General features: G+C 41.1%; 1 protein-coding gene across 2 annotated transcripts in view; it reads left to right on the plus strand.

The window, feature by feature from the left end:
• Window positions 1-20,450, plus strand: part of PTH1R (parathyroid hormone 1 receptor) — a 622,390-nt gene that overhangs the window by 597,467 nt on the left and 4,473 nt on the right. For both annotated transcript variants that reach the window (XM_085628749.1, XM_085628750.1), the window contains 2 exons: window positions 14,741-14,882; window positions 18,744-18,785. In XM_085628749.1, the coding sequence (XP_085484875.1) occupies window positions 14,741-14,882; window positions 18,744-18,785 (184 nt within the window). The remainder of the gene's footprint in view (window positions 1-14,740; window positions 14,883-18,743; window positions 18,786-20,450) is intronic.

Below are 20,450 nucleotides of genomic sequence, written 5' to 3' on the forward strand. Positions count from 1 at the left end.
ATGGCATCAAATACAAATTCCTTGCTTTCAATGATAAACTGACATACAACACAGTTACCACATTTAGAAAGGCCGATGAGTGGTGGAAGGGCCCAGTGCTCATTGAGTGTCTGTGGTAGATTCTTGGGTGGAAGACATGCCCTGACCAAATGGTCTTTAATGTTGTGAAATGCACAAAGGGGGAGTTCCAAATTAGCATTACCAGCATTTAATGTTTGCCAGTGCTTTAGAATGCTTTTTTCACTTTGTTTGATATAGGTGAGAAATTTGTTACACATAGCAAATTGTTATTGGTGTCTTTTTTATTTTTGGAGTAAGGAGGCTGTCCCGTGGACAGTACCAGGTTCTCTTAACAGATCTGCATACCAACCTGCGTGGGTATCCTCTAGTTAATAGTCTGTCTGCTGGAATGTTCGCTTCATGAAAATAGTCCTCTTTAAAAAAGCAATTTCTCCTGATGCAAAGAAATTGTGAAAATGGCTGTAAGTCCCGTAAGGCACGGGGATGGTGGCTGCCATAGCGTAGCAAGGTGTTTCTCTCCATGAGTTTCCTAAAGAGTGAAGTGAATGGTTCTCCCTCTATGTGTTTTATCACTGGGTCTACAAATGCAATCTTTTTCCTACTGTGTGTTAGTGTGAATTTGAGCCCATTCCTATTAGCATTAAGCCAGTCTAGGAAGTCCAAGAATGGTTCCTGGTTGCCATGCCAAATCCAAAAAATGTCATCAATAATGCGTTTCCAGGTAGGTATGTTAGCAAAGTATGGGTTAGTGGGAGTCAGTACTCTGGTAAACTCAAGGTTGTCCATGTACATTATTGCAAATCTTGGGGCAAAAACAGCTCCCATAGACATTCCCTTAATTTGTTGATAAAATTGATCATTGAAGAAGAAATGGTTGTTGGTTAGGCAAATGGATAGTAGATGTAAAATAAAGGAGGTGGGGACTGTGTGTTGGCGCGTTCTGCAGTTAAGTATGTTTTCGATTACCAACAGACCTTCCTTTTTGGGGAATGTTATTGTAAAGCGATTCTACATTCATGGTACAAAGAATGTTTGTGGCCTGGTCAAATGGGTGATGCTCATCTTGGTTTAAAGGTTTAAAGGATCCATGCTATACCTGACCTAGCAGCGAGTCTGCAGTACAAAATGTTTTATGAAAAAGTTGACATATTGCCCAAGGGGCTCAAAATAGATCCACATCCTGACACAATTGGGCATCCTGGGGGACTCTCTGTGTTCTTATGGATTGTGGGGAGGGTTTAAATGACAGGTGTCCTTAGGGATTTAGTGTTAAGGAACAAAAACTCATTTTGAGTTAGGAAGCCCTCAGTTTTATCTTGTTCCGTGATATTCAGCATAATGCTGCGAATTTCATGTGTAGGGTCTGTGCTCTGTTTTTTTAATGCTCGGTGTTGGACAGTTGTTTTAATATCTCTATTTTATAGGGATCAATGTCCTGGATCACTATACCATCGCCTTTATCGTCCGGTTGTATTACCACAATGCGAATTGTTTTCAAATTGGTCAGAGCCTGTTTTTCTTGTAGTGGCAGGTTGTAGGGGATAAATGTAGGTGTCTGTTCAAATATGTTTACATCCTTAAGGACAAATTTCACAAAGGTGTTTATCTCTGGGAGGAGGCAGCCAAAGGGGGGGGGAGAAGGTGGAGGGATAACATGCTACTGTCACCTCCTAGTTGCAAAGAGATCCATAACAACAAATAGAATTTGAGACCAAGTCTGATCAATTGATTGTTGCTCAAAAGTCTCGGTGTTGGTTCGGTGTTAGTAACAAAATTATTGCAACAAAAAAAAATGCCCTACTTCCAACAGACCGAATTCGTTGCGTAAACAATTCTTCATAACTTTGTTTACAATAGGAAATTATTATTATTTTATTCAACAGTACTATAATTGCAGTTTTAGACATTATGTCTCTACTATTGTTAGTGAAACAGCATGCTGTTTGGTTAATTGAAATTCTTGTTTTTCTATTATCTATCTTTGCAAGCCGACTCGTGTTTCGCTCTTTTAACTGCAAGAAAAATGTATCACAGCTGCAAAATGGGAGTGGCGGTGTTGTATGGTGGGCTGCCTCTGTGAAAGTGCTGAACAGTTTAATGATGCCTTCACCTGTTAGAAGGAGTAGCAGCAACCTCTTAGGATCATTCATAGTGCCTGTGGCAATGAAGTGCATTTCTAAGTGCTACAGCCATCATTTCATCTTGGTGCCTGTAAGGAGGCTAAGCCAACCACTTCAAGAGGCTCTTTGGATGGGATAGACAATTTGATGGTAATTCAGCTGGTCAGCACTGCAGCTCACATCTAGATAGAGAAGCAAACACCTGCCTGAAAACAGTTTTTTGCATTTAGTAAGTCACTGAAATATGAGGGTGATACAGTTGGCCTACCACTTTTGTTCAGATCCCAGCTAGGAGTAGAAGGTAGATGCATACAGAAGTTGCACCAGAGGTGAGACACAAACAGCTGGGCTCAACAAAGTGGCTATAATCCTGTTTATTGCTTCCTTCCCAGGTGAGGAGCAATGCTTGGTAGAGGCACGGACATGTTTAATAACCCCCATAGGACTGCATCTTAGGTGGTGAGAAGCCAGGTTCGAAGAAAGGAACAGGAAAAATGAGCCTCAACTTCTGCTGGTAGAGGAGAGTTGCGGGCCTCAACATGCATGTGCAGAGCAAACTGTTGTTGACTTAAGGAGAGAAGATACAAGATAGTCTAGCAGGCGTTGCCTGCTCAGAAATGTGCCGGTGTGGTATGATTGCACCCAACAGGCAGGTCATGTCACTTGATCAAGGCAGTGGGTTGAGTGAGGTGTGGTTAGCACTCTCTTTCATCATCACTGAAGCCACATTTCTGGAAAGTGGTGCGTAACACAAAGCAGACACGTTTAGGCTGCTAATGACCCCCCTACTAACATACCAAGGCTTGTCTGGTGCACTTATTTTTACACTGAATCAATGACAATGACCAAACCAAAACTGTCTACATGCTTGTAGGAGAACTACAATCGAAACAAAGGGGTTATGCACATATGCAGCTGCTACATGGTACAAATATCTCCTTAGAGGAGTGATCCTTAGCAGCAGTGCAATCTGACACTAAAGGGGACCAAATATAGAGGAAAGAATTGTGACTCGCAGAGCCTGAACAGATGAACAAATCAGGCAGATAAGAGTGAAAACAAACAACCTCTGTTTTTGGAGCGGCTGCTTGATATGTGGGGTGGATGTATGTTCATGATTCTTTGTGCATGTGTGAGTGAGTGGATGGAAGTATTCCTGAAGTGGTATGGAGTGGTGTCCCTTCAGTCTGGAAGTGACTCACTTGGTGATACCCTGAATCAAAACATTTCCAGTTCAACTCCCATAGAGAGCCATTCCTGGCATGAGGTGGCCATGATTGGTGTATGGTGAACTTTAGATGATTGACGGTGCCGACCTTTGGTAGCAAGTTTCCTTCAAATACCAAGTGAAAAGCATTTTTACTGCTATCCCAAATCCCACCACCTCTTAGCTGGAAATGTCTATGCCACCCTAAAGTCAGCTGAAGAGAAACAGGTGATCATTATTATAAGCGGCAAAAAGCATTCAAATTGTAGATTTTGTCATTCAGAATTTTCCTGTCTTCATTAGTTGTTATTTAAAAAAATTGCACTGGTTTGATTGAAATGAGGAAACAATCAAAATGTACGTAATAGAAATTCTCAAAAGAAGACAATCAATAACATTTAGATACAAAATAAATTACATTGATAATCACTAAAACTTTACTAAGTTTACTTTTTATCTCTCTCTGACTGGCTGTAAATAAACGCATTGAGTAAAAACGCCTTATTTAAATACCATTGCCACCAAATTAAATAAGCAATATTTTTGTTTTGGCGAGTTGTCACAGAGAGGATTCATCGCACTGTCGTTGGAGTGGGTTCCAGTTGTGGTTTGGACACATTCTGCAGTGTTTTCCCAGACTTGGTTTGATCATCAACTGGTTTACCATCTGAAGGGATGTTCAGTGACCTGGCGGAAATATCCTGGCAAATGAGCAACCATGATTTAAGTCTGGTTCTCCTTTCATTGGTCAAGTGCCTGCAGTGCCATGTGACAGTAAACTGTAGCCCACTAGAGGAAAAATAACCATTCCACTTTTACAGTTCCAACAGTCCTAGCTGTGTTAGTTATGCTCTGGTGTAACAGATAGTTATGAGACAAACTAACAATAGTAATGTTAGGCTAGGAGCACAAAGTCATTTCAACCATTAAAGTATAGTTGTGATCAACAACAGGTGGAACTGTGGGAGCTAAATATTCACTATGTGACCAGGAAGCCATAGATCAAATTACTTCTGCAGTCATGTAATTTTATGCAGCAGTAAATCCCATGCACAAACAGATTTGTCTGTGACATGCGCAAACTCATCAGTCAGTTTGAGGAGGAGCTATTTGTGGTGTGAAGTCAAACGAAGTACTCCCAATCTTCATATGGGTGTAAGGGAAAGAAGTTCTTCTTGGGGAAAATATTGATATGATAGAAATGTTAACTCATAAAAAATATACACATGACTTTCTTAGGCTGAAACCTGATAACCTGCGAGTGGTGCAGCTAGCAGAGTGCACCCCTGTAAGAGTTTTAATGTTGCAAAAAAAGGTACAAGTACATCTCTTGCTAAACAATCTTGAATAATTATCTTTAAGGCTATTTTCCTTTACATGAAAATGTAAATATTATTCTTTTTCTTTTATATGAGCATATGTATTGAACATTCTATTTTAAAAACCATACATGCCATATTGTATTTCTGTTTCTAATTTTAAAGTGATTCCTGTCTTTGAGACCAAGGTTTTGCTCGAAGCTGAGACTGTAGTCAAAGGTCTTTGACAGGATAGGAAAAATAAGCAAATAGATGTCACAAGCAGCAAGTAGGAGTGTGGCTTGTGACAACACGATGGAACAACAGAATATTTCAACATTCGGTCATCTCAGAACCTAAACATATGCTATCCTTCTCCATTCCCCTACACTGTAGCATACCCTGAATGGAATGGGCCAGTTTCATAATGAAGCATTGTCATTCATTTGCTGTTCTGTTTGTTCTCATTTCAGACTTCATGGAAGGCAACTTCTGCCTATTTTGTCTAAAAAAAGCAGCATCTTCTGTTTATGTGTTGCACCAACTCACTTTGATATAAAAAAAGAATCACAAGGAAACGGAGGGGTTGATCTCAAAGAACAGGGTCCCATAAGGTGGGACTTAAGGGTTGTTTTTAAGTCTCGGCTCTAGATGACGCGCATGTGTTATCACGAACCGAGACATGCTGTATCTACATTGTGGGCTTTCATCACTCCCATCACTTTCCATTCGTTCTTTCATGTACCTTTCAAAATTCCTTTCTTTTCACTGGTGAAACACTGCTAATTGCCCCACCATGTCCTGCCTTTGTGTGTGTTTTTCAATTGCATGGCTACTGCCCCTGTTACATGTGCCTCTATTCTTTTGTGTATTTATGGTTTGGTTGGCACACTCTCTTTTTCCTTGAATTGGACCCACAAAATGTGTTCCCCCGATTCTATATGCATAGACAAAGGGAGGTCAACCTTTGCGTAGTATCGATTGGCTTTTGAAATTTTGTTTTCGATGCAATATTTTGTTTGGATTCTGCATAGTTTATTGTATTTGTTACAGTAGGCATGTTTTTTTTACAGCACTGCTAGAGCCCCAGTCCCAAAGTCGGCAGCCCTGTATGTTACACCAAATCCTCTCAGACTGCTAACTTGAAAAGCAAACTTATTTTGATGGGTGTATACCTTTTGGATGCCTCTCTCCACTAAACTTGCATTACAGGTCTCTTCTGAGAGGAGCATATGAGGCACTTCACCCCCTCCCACTCCCCCTTGTGCTCCAGTCCCCATCCCTCCCCCCTCCCACCAAGTTAGGTGGTGTTAACACCTAGGTAGCGATTACATACACAGCAGCAGTTACAGCCTTGTGGGTTATCCTTGAGCCCCTTTTGTTGATTTAGCCAGTGTGTTTTATTTTATCCTTCTCTTAATTGGAGCTTTTTTTGCATTCCCACCGAGTGCCTCATATGTGGAAAAAATGTAGCCCAAACATACACATGTTTGCAATTCTTGCTTTCCATTTTTAGGTCTCGCCTGACCCAGTGCATGCGCTGGTCTGGTGAGACTTATTGAGAGGGCTCCAAAAAGTGCTACCAGGCCAGCCTGGAGCTACAGTGCATGTGCGCTTTGATGTTTGATCGTGATCGCGATAACTTTCACTTTCGCGGCCGCACGGCTGCTTTGCAAAGCCAATAGGTCTCGCTTTTGGGACCTTATAAGTATTTAGTTATGCAACTGTTGCATGGCTAAACACTTATAAGGTCCCATAGGCGAGACCTATTGGCTATGCCAATGCTTGTTTATGCAGGCAAACATGCTTGAAAAGGCAAGAGTTTAGTTCCCAAGTGATTTAAGAGACAGGGATCGGCCACTGGGCATAACTATCTTGGAAGTTCGTGCGACCCATGATTACATCCCACGTTTAGCATCTGCGCCTCGCACACCTCAGCAGAAATCAGTAATTGTCCCAAAAAGTGTTTTGTGGCAATAATGGGTCTTTTTTAAAAAAAAATATACATCCACAGATCACACTCTCTGACCAGGCGCCTTATTGCAAGGCCATGGGTAAACATTTGATCACTGACCCTTTGACTCCAGCCATTGTGCTGGTAATGAGGCATGGGCATCTTAGATGCTCTCTGTGAACTGGGTTGCCTAACGGTGGCATGACTGATGCAAGGAGCAAAACATTCATCATTGAAACTGAAGCAGCATTCTCAGCTTCCCTCTGGCTTCGTTTGTGACCTTGGGTGATTCGATCATCCCTTCTTTGCCTTGTTAAACCTGACGTGGTAGTCCTCTAACAGGATGTCTATATCTTTGTGAGGTTCTTTTGCAAGTTGCTTATCTCTGGTAGATTTTAAGTCAGTAATGTCTCTATTCTGCCTCATTGTGAGGGCTACAAAAAAAGATTACCCCCCCACTGCAAATCAGGTTGCCAAAGAGCCTCATTCTTGACGACATTAAGGATCATGCAACTTAATGACCATTGAGCTTAATAAAGCAGTTCAGAAGGTTGAGGTGCTTATCGCAAGGCTCCCAAGATAACATACAAGTCACAGGTTCCAATCCCTGTCGTACACCGAATGAAGACCGAATGAACACAGTCCAGCTGGAGTAAACGTAATACCTGTTAATAACAGTCTGAGAGAACTAGATGACTGTTCCATAGCTAAGTGGGTTTCTATTCTCCGAGATCTGACCTGCTGTAAGGTGTGCTACACATAAATGCCCAATATGCTCATCATGGTATAGATGCAGAAGACATACTGTACTTGAATCTCTGTTTTTTGGCACAGGGAGATTTGCCAAGATTTACAGGATGCAGAGTTGAGGCCATAATTGGAAGCCGGCTCCAGGCGATATATGGTTGGCAGATGTACACACCAGGCCACATCGCCTGCTGTACAAGTTCAGCTCATTTTGGGCTTGAGGTTCCCAGTGGACCTTCAGCTGAGCCAGAGTCAGATATTTGCCTTCAGCCTGGCTTGAGCTTTCATACTGCGGTAGTGAGGTGCTTCTTCCTCCGGCATTCATAGCTCAACACACTAGCTGAAATCAGGGTGCTGATTAACTTTTACATAGTGCCACAGAAACAAGTGCAAATATTACTATGTAAACATGCACACATAACACACAGGCACTCAAAAGTAATAACACACACATTTGAACACAGGCACACACCAGCAATCTCACAAACATACCGCGTTCACATTGACAAAAACAAAATCTCAGAGCTCGGCTGTTGCCGAGGCCAATTGGCTTTGCCAATGCTTGTTTTCTATGGGCTCTCACCTCAGACATTTCCCAAATACATTTGCTGTAATATCCCTAGATATTTTGCACACATGTATTTCCATCTGTAGAGCATCTTGAGCCGTGAAAAGCAAGCATGGACTTTGATTGGAAACTCCTACTTTCAGAAATCTTCTAGGGGCATATGTATCAACATCACCATTTGCGATTCTCAAATAGCGATTTTTAAAGAATCGCTATTTGAGAATTGCAAAACGGGATGTATTTAAAAAATTGCGAACTTTTAGCGATTTCTTAAAATTCCTTAATTGCGATTAGCAAATTGCGAAATCGCAATTAAGGAATACCTGCCCATTCATTTCTATGGGCCAGGAGACCCATAGGAATGAATGGGAAGTAATTCTCAAATAGCGAATCGCAATTTGCTAATCGCAATTTGAGAATAATTTCAAAGGTGCAAGGGTGTCATGATGACACCCTGATGCACCCCTGAAATGAGCGTGTGTGTGCATATGGCGCACATACATGCCCTAAGGGCATGTATGAGCGCCACGTGGCACTTTGTAAAATTCAAAAAAGTGCATTTTGAAAGGAAATCACAAATTACCACCAACTGGAAGTTGGTGGTAATTTGCGATTTCTTAAGGATAATTCGCACAACTTGGGTGCTTTTTACATATCATTTAAGAAATCGCAATTTGCGATTTCTTAAATTCTTACGCAAAATTAAGAAATCGCTAAATTAGCAATTCCTTAATTTTGCGATGGGATTTGGCTCATACATCCCGCTTACCGATTTTTTAATCGCAAACGCTGTTATTTTGCGAATCGCAGCGTTTGCGATTAAAAAATCGTTTGATACATATGCCCCCAAATTCTCTTAGAATTTCTTAGGAGATGCTTGAAAATTTGAAACTCTCTCCCTCTGGAACTTTGTCCCTCTCATTCGGCCATTAAAAGACATGCAACTATGCATCTCTTTAATTGGCCTGTTATCAGGCAATTGCATCTTTTTTCATTAGCAACTCTCAGCTTTGCCACATCTGGTATGTGCATTGAAATTACAAAAGCGTTGCTGTAGTTACTATCTACTTAGAACTTGTGCTATAGTTGAAACAATCCTTCACGAACCATTTCCAAGCCCTATGTACTTGCCCTTTAATTGAAGGGGTGCTTCCATACCTCTGTTCCATTATGATTTTTCAGGCACATTTATTTTTTTGGTCTATTTGTGCACCCATACCAACTAGATGTTTTATTCTACCACATTCAGGGCTGCGTTTTTGATAACCCCCTGCTCAATTTCATCCCAATTGACTGACACAGAGTTCACACTAAGCGTGACATTTGTCAGATTTTCCTATTTTTCCCCAAAACATGGTAAAATAGTATTCCTTACATATGAACTGATATCTCCCACGTCCTAATCCAAATCTTGAGTTAGCCTAGTTCCTTAGAGTGTGGGGTTATCAGACATGGGTGGAGTTCTAAGGATTTAGGTGGGGATCCACAAACTAGGGAATATTTATGATTGGGGAGGATCCATGGGGATGTTTGCAGTATTTGGGCAGGGGATTTGCCAGAAAATTTCAAACAGCCTCCTTTAATCATCCAGGCTCCTCGATGGAGTGTAGACATGTACATGTGTGCCCAATCAAGGAGGCAGGTACGGTATGGATTGTTTTATGAGGCTAACAGAACATTCAAACAGTGCCTAGCTCCTCATTGGGGTGGACATTGAGTCTGTGCTAGAAAGGAACTAAGTGTTTTTTAGATTTTTTTCAGAGCCTAAGAAAAAATCCAAACAGCACCTGAGCTCTTTGCTGGGGCACAAATATATGTGTCTGTGCTTCGTGAAGGAGACATGCACTTATTGCATTTTCTTCTGAGGTTAAGAAAAACTCCAAACAGCTTCTGGTCCTTTCTGGGGCAAAGATACACAGCTCCTTCATCTCGCAATGCTCCTCTCTGTTTGTGGGCAGAGAATCAAAGGGATATCATGGAGCTGGCAGAATCTGAATCAGAGAGTTGCGATCGGAAGGTACTAGGAACAATCCTATTCCTCTCCCTTCCAATCCCTAAATCGTGGTTTGTTTCCTCTGTTTGTGAGCTTGGAAGTTGTTGGTGTGGAGGATTGGGAGAGCAGGTCTTCTACCCTCTCTCTCACCTCACTCCCTAACAACAACAGAAAACTATAGCTCAAGTTGGCATTTCTCTGGAGGAGCTATGGGCAGTACTAGCTGCCCTCGCAGCTGCCCTAGCCAGGTCTACCAGTTGGATCCTTAAATAGATCTGAGAGGAACTAGGGAATATTTCTCAGGTCCACCTGATGTGTGTGTGTGTGACCTCACTAGTGAAATCAAATGCATATTAGTGAGGGGGTATGGAAGTGAGCATAGGGCCACCTCATTCTGGAATTTGCTGGTGCCCAAATAGGATCTGACACTGGCAACCTCTTTCCCTCAGGTCCATACCAAGGAGTAATTGTCCCTCCTTTGTGGAGATAAAAACAATTGAAAAAGGTTGTCAAGTGTGGAGTGGGGGCTTTTCTCTGTTGACCTACATATGTACATTATACCGACTGAAGCCGATAGCCGTGTTCATCATTGATCATGAGTTGGGTGATGAAGACTTCTGGAAGTTCCAATTATGAAGCTTTTCCAAAACTGAATTCAGGCACCACTGCTACCACTATCAAAGCAATACCCCTTATAGAAATGTTCACAGAGTTTGGAGAATTATTGGAATATTGCTACAATGCATTGGGGCCCATATTAGAACCCAACTTATGATCTCACTCTCTTGTCCCACTCAGAACAAAATGAAGTCTGCAAAGACTTTCTACTGTAAGATACAGTAGCCTTAGAGTCTAGTCCGACTTAGTGGGCTCTGCCGGTCATTAAAGGCCTGCTCTAGTGTTAAAGGTCTGAGCCGAAGGTGAGGGCCTTTAACAAGGGAGTGGGCCTTTAATGGTCGGTAGAGCCCGCGAGGAGGGCTCTAAAGGCTATTAAAACATTCTGCCCCTAGGGGGCAGAATGTTCAAATTAATAAAAAACAAAAGCCTCTCAGAGTCCAAGAGGGTTTAAATCCCCTTGGGCTCCGACAGGCCTTTGTTCACAGCAGCAACTGTGCACAAAAACATTGGAATTGTGCTCTGTGGGCTTCAACCGGCCTGTAGAAGCTCTGAGCACTCCGTTGTATTCAATCGAGCTCCTAACGTTCCAATGTTCTAATACAATTTAAATCCTTTCTGAATTCATTACATTGACTCCACCTGCCAGACGTGCAAGTTCCTTTGCAAAGGAGCACCAAACCCACTCCAAATTACTGCTACTAATATTACTCTACATATTTGGTGGATTATTCAACTTCTCTCTCTTACTACTGGTGTTTTCACTAATCTTTTAAGCACAAAACTATTGTTACCTTTAATCCTCAAAAGTGATACTTTGCACAGCCTTCCATTTTAAAAAAACTGTCCCATTCTTCTCTGTCTTTGTAGACTATTAAGTGACAAAACTTAGACAAAACTAAAATAGTCATATTCAGGAACAGCTGCAAAACAGAGGGTAAATACAATAGAAAGGTGCCCCAGCTATAATTACCTTGGAGTTTCGCTAGATGAGCACCACTCTCCCAGACTCCATCTAAAGTCTCTAAAACCTTGCCTTGCTTAACTGATTGCTGCCTTTCAAAAACTGTACTGCAAATTTCCTATGACAATTAAAAACCAACTTTGACAGTTTCATCTGCATTAGCTTCTAACTAGTATTAAGGCTAATTATCCAAGAGCTCACGTATTATTATTATTAATATTGGGCGACTTATAAAGCATGAACATATGCCCGAGGGCGTCAAGGCGCTAGCACTTTACCTTGTGCACACTGCATTAATCAGGACATTTATTGAAGTGACCTTATGCTTTGGCGAACGCTTATTCTTTTTACTGATTATGCACTTGTTAGTACTGTGCTTATATCATGTAATGGTTTTAACTAACTAAAATCATGATTAATAAACTTACAGGCACATGCATCAAAACTTTTTACGATCGCAAACGGTGCAATTCCCCAAAATCGGCCGTTTGCGATTGCAAAAATAGCGTTTGCGATGCATAAAACAACTTGCCACTCGCAATGTAAGAAATCGCAAATTTTTTAGATTTCTTAAATTGCGATTGCATTTAAGGAATTTCAAATTGCGATTCCTTAAATGCAATGCAAGATGCCTTTAAAAATAGTGATTTCGCTATTTGGACCCGCTATTTACCGTGGAATCATACCACATGGTAAATAGCAAAAACTTAGAAAAATGCACTAAAGTGCATTTTTCAAAGGTGTAGGTTACACACACACATGTCCTTGGGACCAGTGTGTGCCCAACATATGTGCACGGATCAATTTCAGAGGTGCAAAAGGGTGTCCTTTTGACACCCTTGCACCCTTGAAATTGCATGCGCAATTTCCTATTCTTTCCTATGGCATGTCCATAGGACTGAATGGGAAGCTATTCCTTATTTGCGACTCACAATATGCGACTCGCAAATAAGGAATGTGTAGGAATCGCTATTATTATAGCGATTCCTACATGCATAGGATTTTGTGAGTCCTTAATTGCGAATCCTTAATATTCGCTATTAAGGACTCGCAAAATCCTAGCTTGATGCATGTGCCTGTTAAACTACTTAAGTATGTAATCTTTAACAAACTACCTCCCTGCTTGAATGCCAATTGTCTCCTTCTCCATATCAATCCGAGTTTTGTTACGTTCAATCCATGGAAACCTCTTGTACCTCAATTATCAATTGCCTAACATCTGCTGGATACAACAAAATACTCCTTCTTTCGAATCAACTTTTGATGCTTCTGAACACTCTAATCTGGCTTCTTCTCTTTCTGCTTGTGAATTGTATAGTACTACACTCCTTGGCGTTTCTTATCTTCTTCTTGATCACTTTTAGATTCTGTCTTGGGGAGGTCAAAACCCTCACTCTCTCCCTCTTATTTCAGTGTTGTCAAAGTCTGTCATAGGATCTCTTCATTTCTTGATTTGTTCCACCTCCTCCCACCCTTATTTCTGCCTTCATACTACATTGCCTTCTACACTGATGAAGCAGTCCATTCTTGGATACCAACAAACTGTTCAACTCAACCTGCATAGATGTTAAATACTTTTCTTCCCTGCTTCTTCCCAACAGCTCCCCCTCAAGTATTCACATCCCCCCTGCAGCTTTTCAGCTTTCATCCTTGGCCCACAATGCATGTGTGATTTTTGACTCTTCACTCTTCCTTTTAATCATATCTTCTACATCATTTGCATTTGACATTTTTGATTCTGCACTATTTGTAACATACACCCTTTCTTCTCATCTTCTCAACTGTTATGTCTTGCTTGTTGGACTCACTGCCCATGAAGCCTTCAATTCATCTTCTCCTCAACCTACTTTCAACCACTTCTACCCCTTTCCCTGTTATTTCCTCCTGCAGGATTATGTTTAATTTCCTTTTTTCCATCATCTTTGTATACTTGTAAATGCACCCAGTATCTTGACTATGAAGGCTCATGTAAACTTTCATCTCAGTATAATTATATTTCATTCTCTTATAAAATAAGACTCTCCTTCCCACACTACCAAACTGTAAAGATTTCCGCCCACCATACCCCAATACCAGCATGGTATTTGCCCTACCCGCAGGTTTCCCTCCTTGCCCTGCTTTGGCATCCCTCCATCACATGCACCATCACTACAAGAGTCTGACACATTAGGACTTTCCTCATTCTCTTTCCTGCTACAGCAATCAACACCCACAGACATCCAAGGGCAGAATTAGATGTTTTGTCACTCATGAGTAAGCATAAGACATGGGAAAATGTTGGGTACCACTCTTACTTGGAACTCATCCAATTTGTGAAAATTATGCATGAATAATACAACTTATGCACATCCCGTATATGCCTGCATTATGTGGAATTCATAGTCAGAGAAAATCACCAATCCTGATTGTGTGAATCAAGATACGGTATTTGATACAGCAAGTTACATCTTTGTGCATGCATCTATACGTCACTTAGATGTTCATAAAGTTTTTGAATCAGGCCATATTTCAAGAGTTATTAGTTCTCAGTGAGCTGAGTCAAGGTTTACTTTTTTGGGTCCTGAGCAGCACGAGGCAGCAGATAGACTGTGCAATGCAGTCTATTTTATTCAAAGCCATGTGAGGGCAGTCTGTTCTTTGTGGGATTGGGCCCTGTGCCGGAGAACAAACACTCACACCAAAAGAAGAAGGGAACCATTTTAGGCATTATTCACAGTTAATGCACAAATCATGTAAATGACAGAACAGCATTCCAGGCCAACTGTAATGGTCAGCTCCATGGTATGTGAGTAGCATACCAACCCTGTCCTGACATGTGATTTACCCCAGTTGAGATATGAGCCTTGCTCATACTGAAAAACGAAGGGCCCCATTCACAAAAGTAAACTGAGATTTAAGTCCAACTTTACTTCTTTTGGTATTCAGTAAGGGCATTTACTACTCGTAAATACCCTTTGTGAATACCAAAAGTTGAACTTTATGACTTTCGGTATTCACAAAGGGCACTTACGAGTAGTAAATGCCCTTTGTGAATACCAAAAGTCGTAAAGTTAGACTTTTGTATTATTTCACCTTTGTGAATCTCGCTCTGTGTCTCTAATTAGAATTTCTATGTGGGAACTGCAATGAATGAAAGGTGCATTTAAAAAAAAGCAAATATGGAAATAAAATTAGCTATGTTTGTCAACCATAGTTAAATCTTATTAACTACTCTTTCTCTCTCTTTCCCATCCCCTCTCTCCCTGACACACAGGAAGCTGCTGAAATCAACACTTGTCCTAATGCCTCTGTTTGGAGTTCATTATATTGTTTTTATGGCTATGCCATACACCGATGTGTCAGGGATTCTTTGGCAAGTTCAAATGCACTATGAAATGATCTTCAATTCTTTCCAGGTAAGATGTTTATTACAAGTAAAATGTAAACTGGCATCCCTTTGACAAGTGTTCACTGCGTTACCTTCACAAACAATGTGAAAATGCAGATCTTCAAATGACTAAATGACTTTCTACACATACTGTTATTGAGAACTATATAAGCACAGGAGGTAGTAGATTTTTTGAAGGACTTAGTATAAGAATGTACTCGACTTTGGTTAAATGTGCATTTTCTTTGCTTTAAGTACGAAAGTAGCAACTGAAAGGGAAAGAAATACATTAAGAGAGTTGGACAAGTGGAATGATCTACACAGATTTTGTGGCCTCAAACTGGATGTTGGGGTAGTCCTTAATTTCTGCCCAACACATCAGCTCAGTGTTAGACCACTTGGGGAATGTTGAACTTTCTGCGTAGTATTCCTGAACTAGAGTTAAATAGTAACTACTTACTCTAGACTATATTGTGGAATGTTACTCTTTCCCTAGATATTGTTTGAACTGTAGTTAGAATTGAACATAATCTGTTCCAACACTTAAAAAATCTCTGCTCCTTTGAGGGCATCCCATGCATTTCCAGTATTAATAAACATTCATCTCTGATAGTGCACCTCCACCCTCAACTGCAGCAGCCCTGCCGTTCAAACACTTAGGAGCCTTTCTGACTTCATCGTAATAATATGCTGGTCGGATTCCTTTCCGACTGCTTCATTACGATAGAGGCGGTCAGAAATGAATCTGAACGGTTATTCTGACTGGCTTCCTACAGGCTCAGAGAGCACGACCGCCAGTCGGAATGTGGCCAGTAATCCCTAGGGAGGCTCTTTCCTAGGATTACAATGTCAAGTTTCAGCAGCCTTTCTGTGCTGGCCTTTCCGACACAGAAAAGCTACTGGATCTTGCCTCTGGGGGATCCCAACAGAGCCCCCTTGAGTGCACGGCCTCTGGTTGTTCCCTGCACCCCATGGCAGGCACCTTGAGTTGCTTGCCACAGGGTGCAGGGATGAACTGCACCTCTAATTTTACAATTAGAGTATGCCTTCGAGCTGGAATACATGCTCCCATTATAAAGTATAGGAATGCAATCGAACAGTGTTCAGTAGCATCCTAATTTGTCGGCCTAGACCGCCAACTGGGTGTCGGTCGGCCCCATAACCGAGATGATGTCGGCGGAGGAAACTCTGCCCAACATCATAATAGGCCCCTAAGAATTCAGAGCTGGAGAAATGTCCTCTAGAATGTCACTTGAATATTTCATTCCCAGGCCTACATCCGCATTCACTACGTCAGTGAATTCAGTGACATGTAGTGTGTGTTTATGGGCACTGAATTAATTGGACTACCACATATGAAAACAATGAGGTGCAAAATTAAAATGAGCAGGACTAGATAAATTGTGCTCACGTCACTAGCGGTTGAATTGTAGCACTGTGGTCCTAATTCCGAGCCTGCAGTGCCCCAGCTACTCTACCACTGGCATTTCAATAGAGGTCTGTTAGAGTACCTCGGTGATGACTTGATGCTCCAGAAATATGGCCTACACATATCAGTTCATGTCGATGGGGAACAGATTTCAACTAATTCAATATCCCAGAATATAACGAAAAAAGTTCGCATTTTGATTTAGTAATTACTCTGTGCCCTATGTCTGTTTCATTCATATTGCCTGGATCCATTCCCTTAATCCTGCTCCTCTGCTTCATACATTTACCACCAGCTCTCAGACTTTACACTCTCCTCACACACTGCTGCTTCCGCAGTGTGTACAATAAGGCAAGGTTATTTTCGTTAATTGAAGAGAGGAATAAGTGTTACATTGAAAATGCAACAATGTAACTCAGAGGGCTCTTAAATTGACCAGACTGCCAACACCGAAATATCGTTCCTCCTTCTCTTGATCTGCCTAAATTTTGAAAAAATAACACAGCAAGCACTGGTATCTTTTTTTACATGAGCCACTAATCTGTTACCAGTCAGATGCTGTGCTCAGGACCCCCTGCAAAGTGGAGCCGTTCCTTATATTAGCCCATACCCCTCTTTTGTGACGGCACCACATCCCACTAGTAGGCCACACTGTAACCATTTCAAGGGTGGTAAAGAGTATTTCCTCTACATATTGAGTCACTGGACATATTTTCAAAGCAATGTACCTTCCCTCATTATGTACGGAATGTATCCATGGAAAGAATAACGTCACCTCAAGGATGTCAGGGTGTATAATGTATTCCAAAACCTAGAATAGTATAAAAGGGGCCCTTTTTACACCTGTACTGTCTGTAATGAGCACAGGGATGGGGGTAATGGTGAATTGTTAACCCACATGCTTAGGCCATTGTTACAATATGTATGGGTGCATGGCATCCGCTATTCAGTAAGTACCTATACTACAAACATCAGCAATTTCAGGAGCCTGTATTAGTGCACACTTGAATTTTAACACCAGGAATCATTCTCACCCCAGGCTTTCAAAGACATTTTAAGCCAGTTTGTTATTGGTGAAATGGTCCACATGAAACCAGGATGCAGATGTACCATACCTCTCACAATCCTGATTCAGGCTTAAGATCCTGTTTTCCAGCATGTTTGTGTTTTGGGATGGTCTGGGTGCCTTTTAGCGTCTACATTAGCTTTAGAGCTTTTCTTGAGGGCAGACCCAGAATAGAAACGTGCATGCCTCCAGGAATATGTTCAAGTTTTGCTCTCATTACTGACTTCTTAAAGTGGGGTTTGGAAAGGATATTGTATTTTTAGGGTATAATTTAGGAAAAACACAGTTATTTTTCTCATGGGCCTTCTCATCGACATCTGTTTTTCCTGAGTGCTTTGGCTAAGAAAGAAAATTCATCTTTTTTGACCTTTTGTAAATATTGAGATCCATAACAATAATGGCATCCCCAGTTGGCTATGTCCTGCTCATTAGCACCAAAAGTCTAATTCAGTGTTTATATGTGGTCCTCTGATCCTTTTCATTGCCCAATTACTACATTCACAGCACTCCAACTCCGAAGATGAATTTTGTTTCTAGCAACCATTTGGCAATATGGAGATATACTTAGAATTGTATGCTTCTGTTTGTAAAAAAAAAAAGAATAATAATAATAATTTAGGGGCATATCTACAAGGCGGCGATATAAAATTATCGCCGCTTCTGCGGCCATTTTCGGCCGAAAAGCAGGGATAATTTTATCGCTATATCAGCATGGTCACGCCATCGCGTGAAACCTTGCCATAGCGTCTGAATTCCTAACGCCCATCTTTGCATCTCTAATGAGATGCAAAGTGGGCGTTCCTCCCCAGGAAAACGGGAGAAATGTCGCTAAGTGACTTTTCCCCCATTATCAAGCCTCACACAAAGCAGCATAGCGACAAGAAAAGTAGCGATAACCTCTACTTTCCTTACGGCTGCTTTGAAACTGACTTAGCCATGATATCCTATGGAAGGTGGATATCATGGCTAAGTATTTGAGGCCCTATCAGCAAGCTATCGCCAACCTTTGTGGGATTATCGCTGGGATTCCAGCGATAATCTCACGTTTGGCAGTTAGCGCAAGGATGTTTATCGCTTTTGAGATAAGCGTTGCTGATAGCACGCTTTCTCAGCGATAAAAATCCATGCTAGCCGGCGATAATTATCCTAGCGCTAAGTGCACTTAGCGATAATTATCGCTGGTTGTTGCTGATATGCTCCTTAGTTATTCTGGCGAAATAAGTCTTTCGATAGTGAACTTATTCACTGTAAATGACCCTCAACATTAGCGCCTTGCTGTTCTCTAGCTGTTGGGTGGGACAATAGTTGGTTGGACCCAAATATAGAACATATATCAATGTTTATACCCTGATGTCCTAGAGCTACATTTCATACTTTTTTGTTTTTCTTCACAGGGTTTTCTTGTTGCTATCATATATTGTTTCTGTAATGGAGAGGTGAGTATCTCATGGTCGAACTAAACGGTGTTAATTCTTCTTTTTATGGCATGCATTTTGCAATTGCATGCAAAATGTTACTGTGACTATTCTTTTCTGTAATTTACACTTAATCACTTGCACTTAATTTAGTTTGAAGACCTCGCTTTGCACTTATTGGATTATTCCAAGAAGAGATAGGTCAAATGGAAAACACTTTGCGATTCTAAATACACTATTTATATATCAATTTGAATCTGACCATTTTAAAATACAAATGTAGCAAGTGACATATCTTCGGCGCCCTGTTAGACACAAAATAAGACATATCTCAGGCATTAAATACACAATTACATGACAATCGGGGGCATATTTATCCAGGTTTAGTGTCACCCTTGTGCCTCGCAAGAGTACGCAAAACCTATCTGAGATTTATCAAGCCACGCAGAGCCACCTTGCTAGAAACGCGAGACAGCACAAACCTCTGTTGTGCGTTACTTTGCTGCAGGGAGTGTTCCCAAGCAACCACTCATGGATTCTGACACATTTCCAGGTTTACCACATTGGTAGGGGAATGCGTCAGAATAGTACGCCTCCCGACCAGAGGCGCAATAAAGAGAAATATCTTTATTTCTCCTTGTTGTTTCCTCTTCCTAAATGTGCTGCAATCTGCAGCACACTTAGAAAGAGGAAAATGCCTATGAGGATGGTTTTTGTGCATGGCCCCTTGCAACATAACACAAGGGTGCCTGGGTTGGCGCTAGGCAGCTAAAAGTGTGCCAGCGCTGGGGAAGGGCAGGAATGCACCGCATAATGTTAAATACAGTGCATTCCAGTCCTTTCCCTTTCATGTAACACAGTTCATTTAGGTGGCTTGTTGTGTTGTATGATTTTATTTTTAATGAATATGGACCTTGATTCCTCTAAATACCATGTGCATGATTAAATCATAGTCTTTCTAAATGTAACTATTGGCATTAATACAGAATGTTTTAGATTTCAGTACATCAAAAATTCGATTTTTACTTTTTACACATTTCTCCATTGTTGAGGGAATAAACAGTACTTTTTTTTCCTCACACAAGGTCTACCCCATGCACAACGGAGTCCATTTACTAGAGCATTTTTGGCCATGAATAAGTGTTCACAGCTGGAAATATCTTCCTTTATGACTGTCAGGAATACACAAAATAATTCCTGGCAGGTGTGAATGAATTTATTACTGCAGCAAAATCTGCTGAAGTTTGGGAACAAACTATATTTTTGCGCTTTCTCAAACTCTCGTCTGACTTTTCCCATCCTTTAAATTGTGGTAAAAGTACACTGCCAGGAAGGAAAATGGCCACAAGTCATTCCCAGAAGTACATCTGGAAACCTGTGTGTCGTGAAGCTTTTAAGCTGTACTTCTGGGAATGCCTGTGAATAAAAATAAAAATGCAGAAGTATGATGGTGATGTAAACTTCCAAATTTACTTTTCCATTTTTTGTGAATAGGGCCCAAAATCTACAGTTTCATATTTTGTTTTTTCATGGAGATGTTTTGAGTTGTACCTAAGAAAATGATTCATGGCACTATATGAGGTTCTGTACAACACGGGCATGCAGTTCCTTCCAGAAAAAAAGGAGAAAGAGAATATCAGGTCAGTCAGAAACTAGGGGAACTGTTAGGGGTCCACTCCCCAAGGA

This window comes from Triturus cristatus, chromosome 10 (genome assembly GCF_964204655.1).
Source record: "Triturus cristatus chromosome 10, aTriCri1.1, whole genome shotgun sequence".
NCBI lineage: Eukaryota > Metazoa > Chordata > Amphibia > Caudata > Salamandridae > Triturus > Triturus cristatus.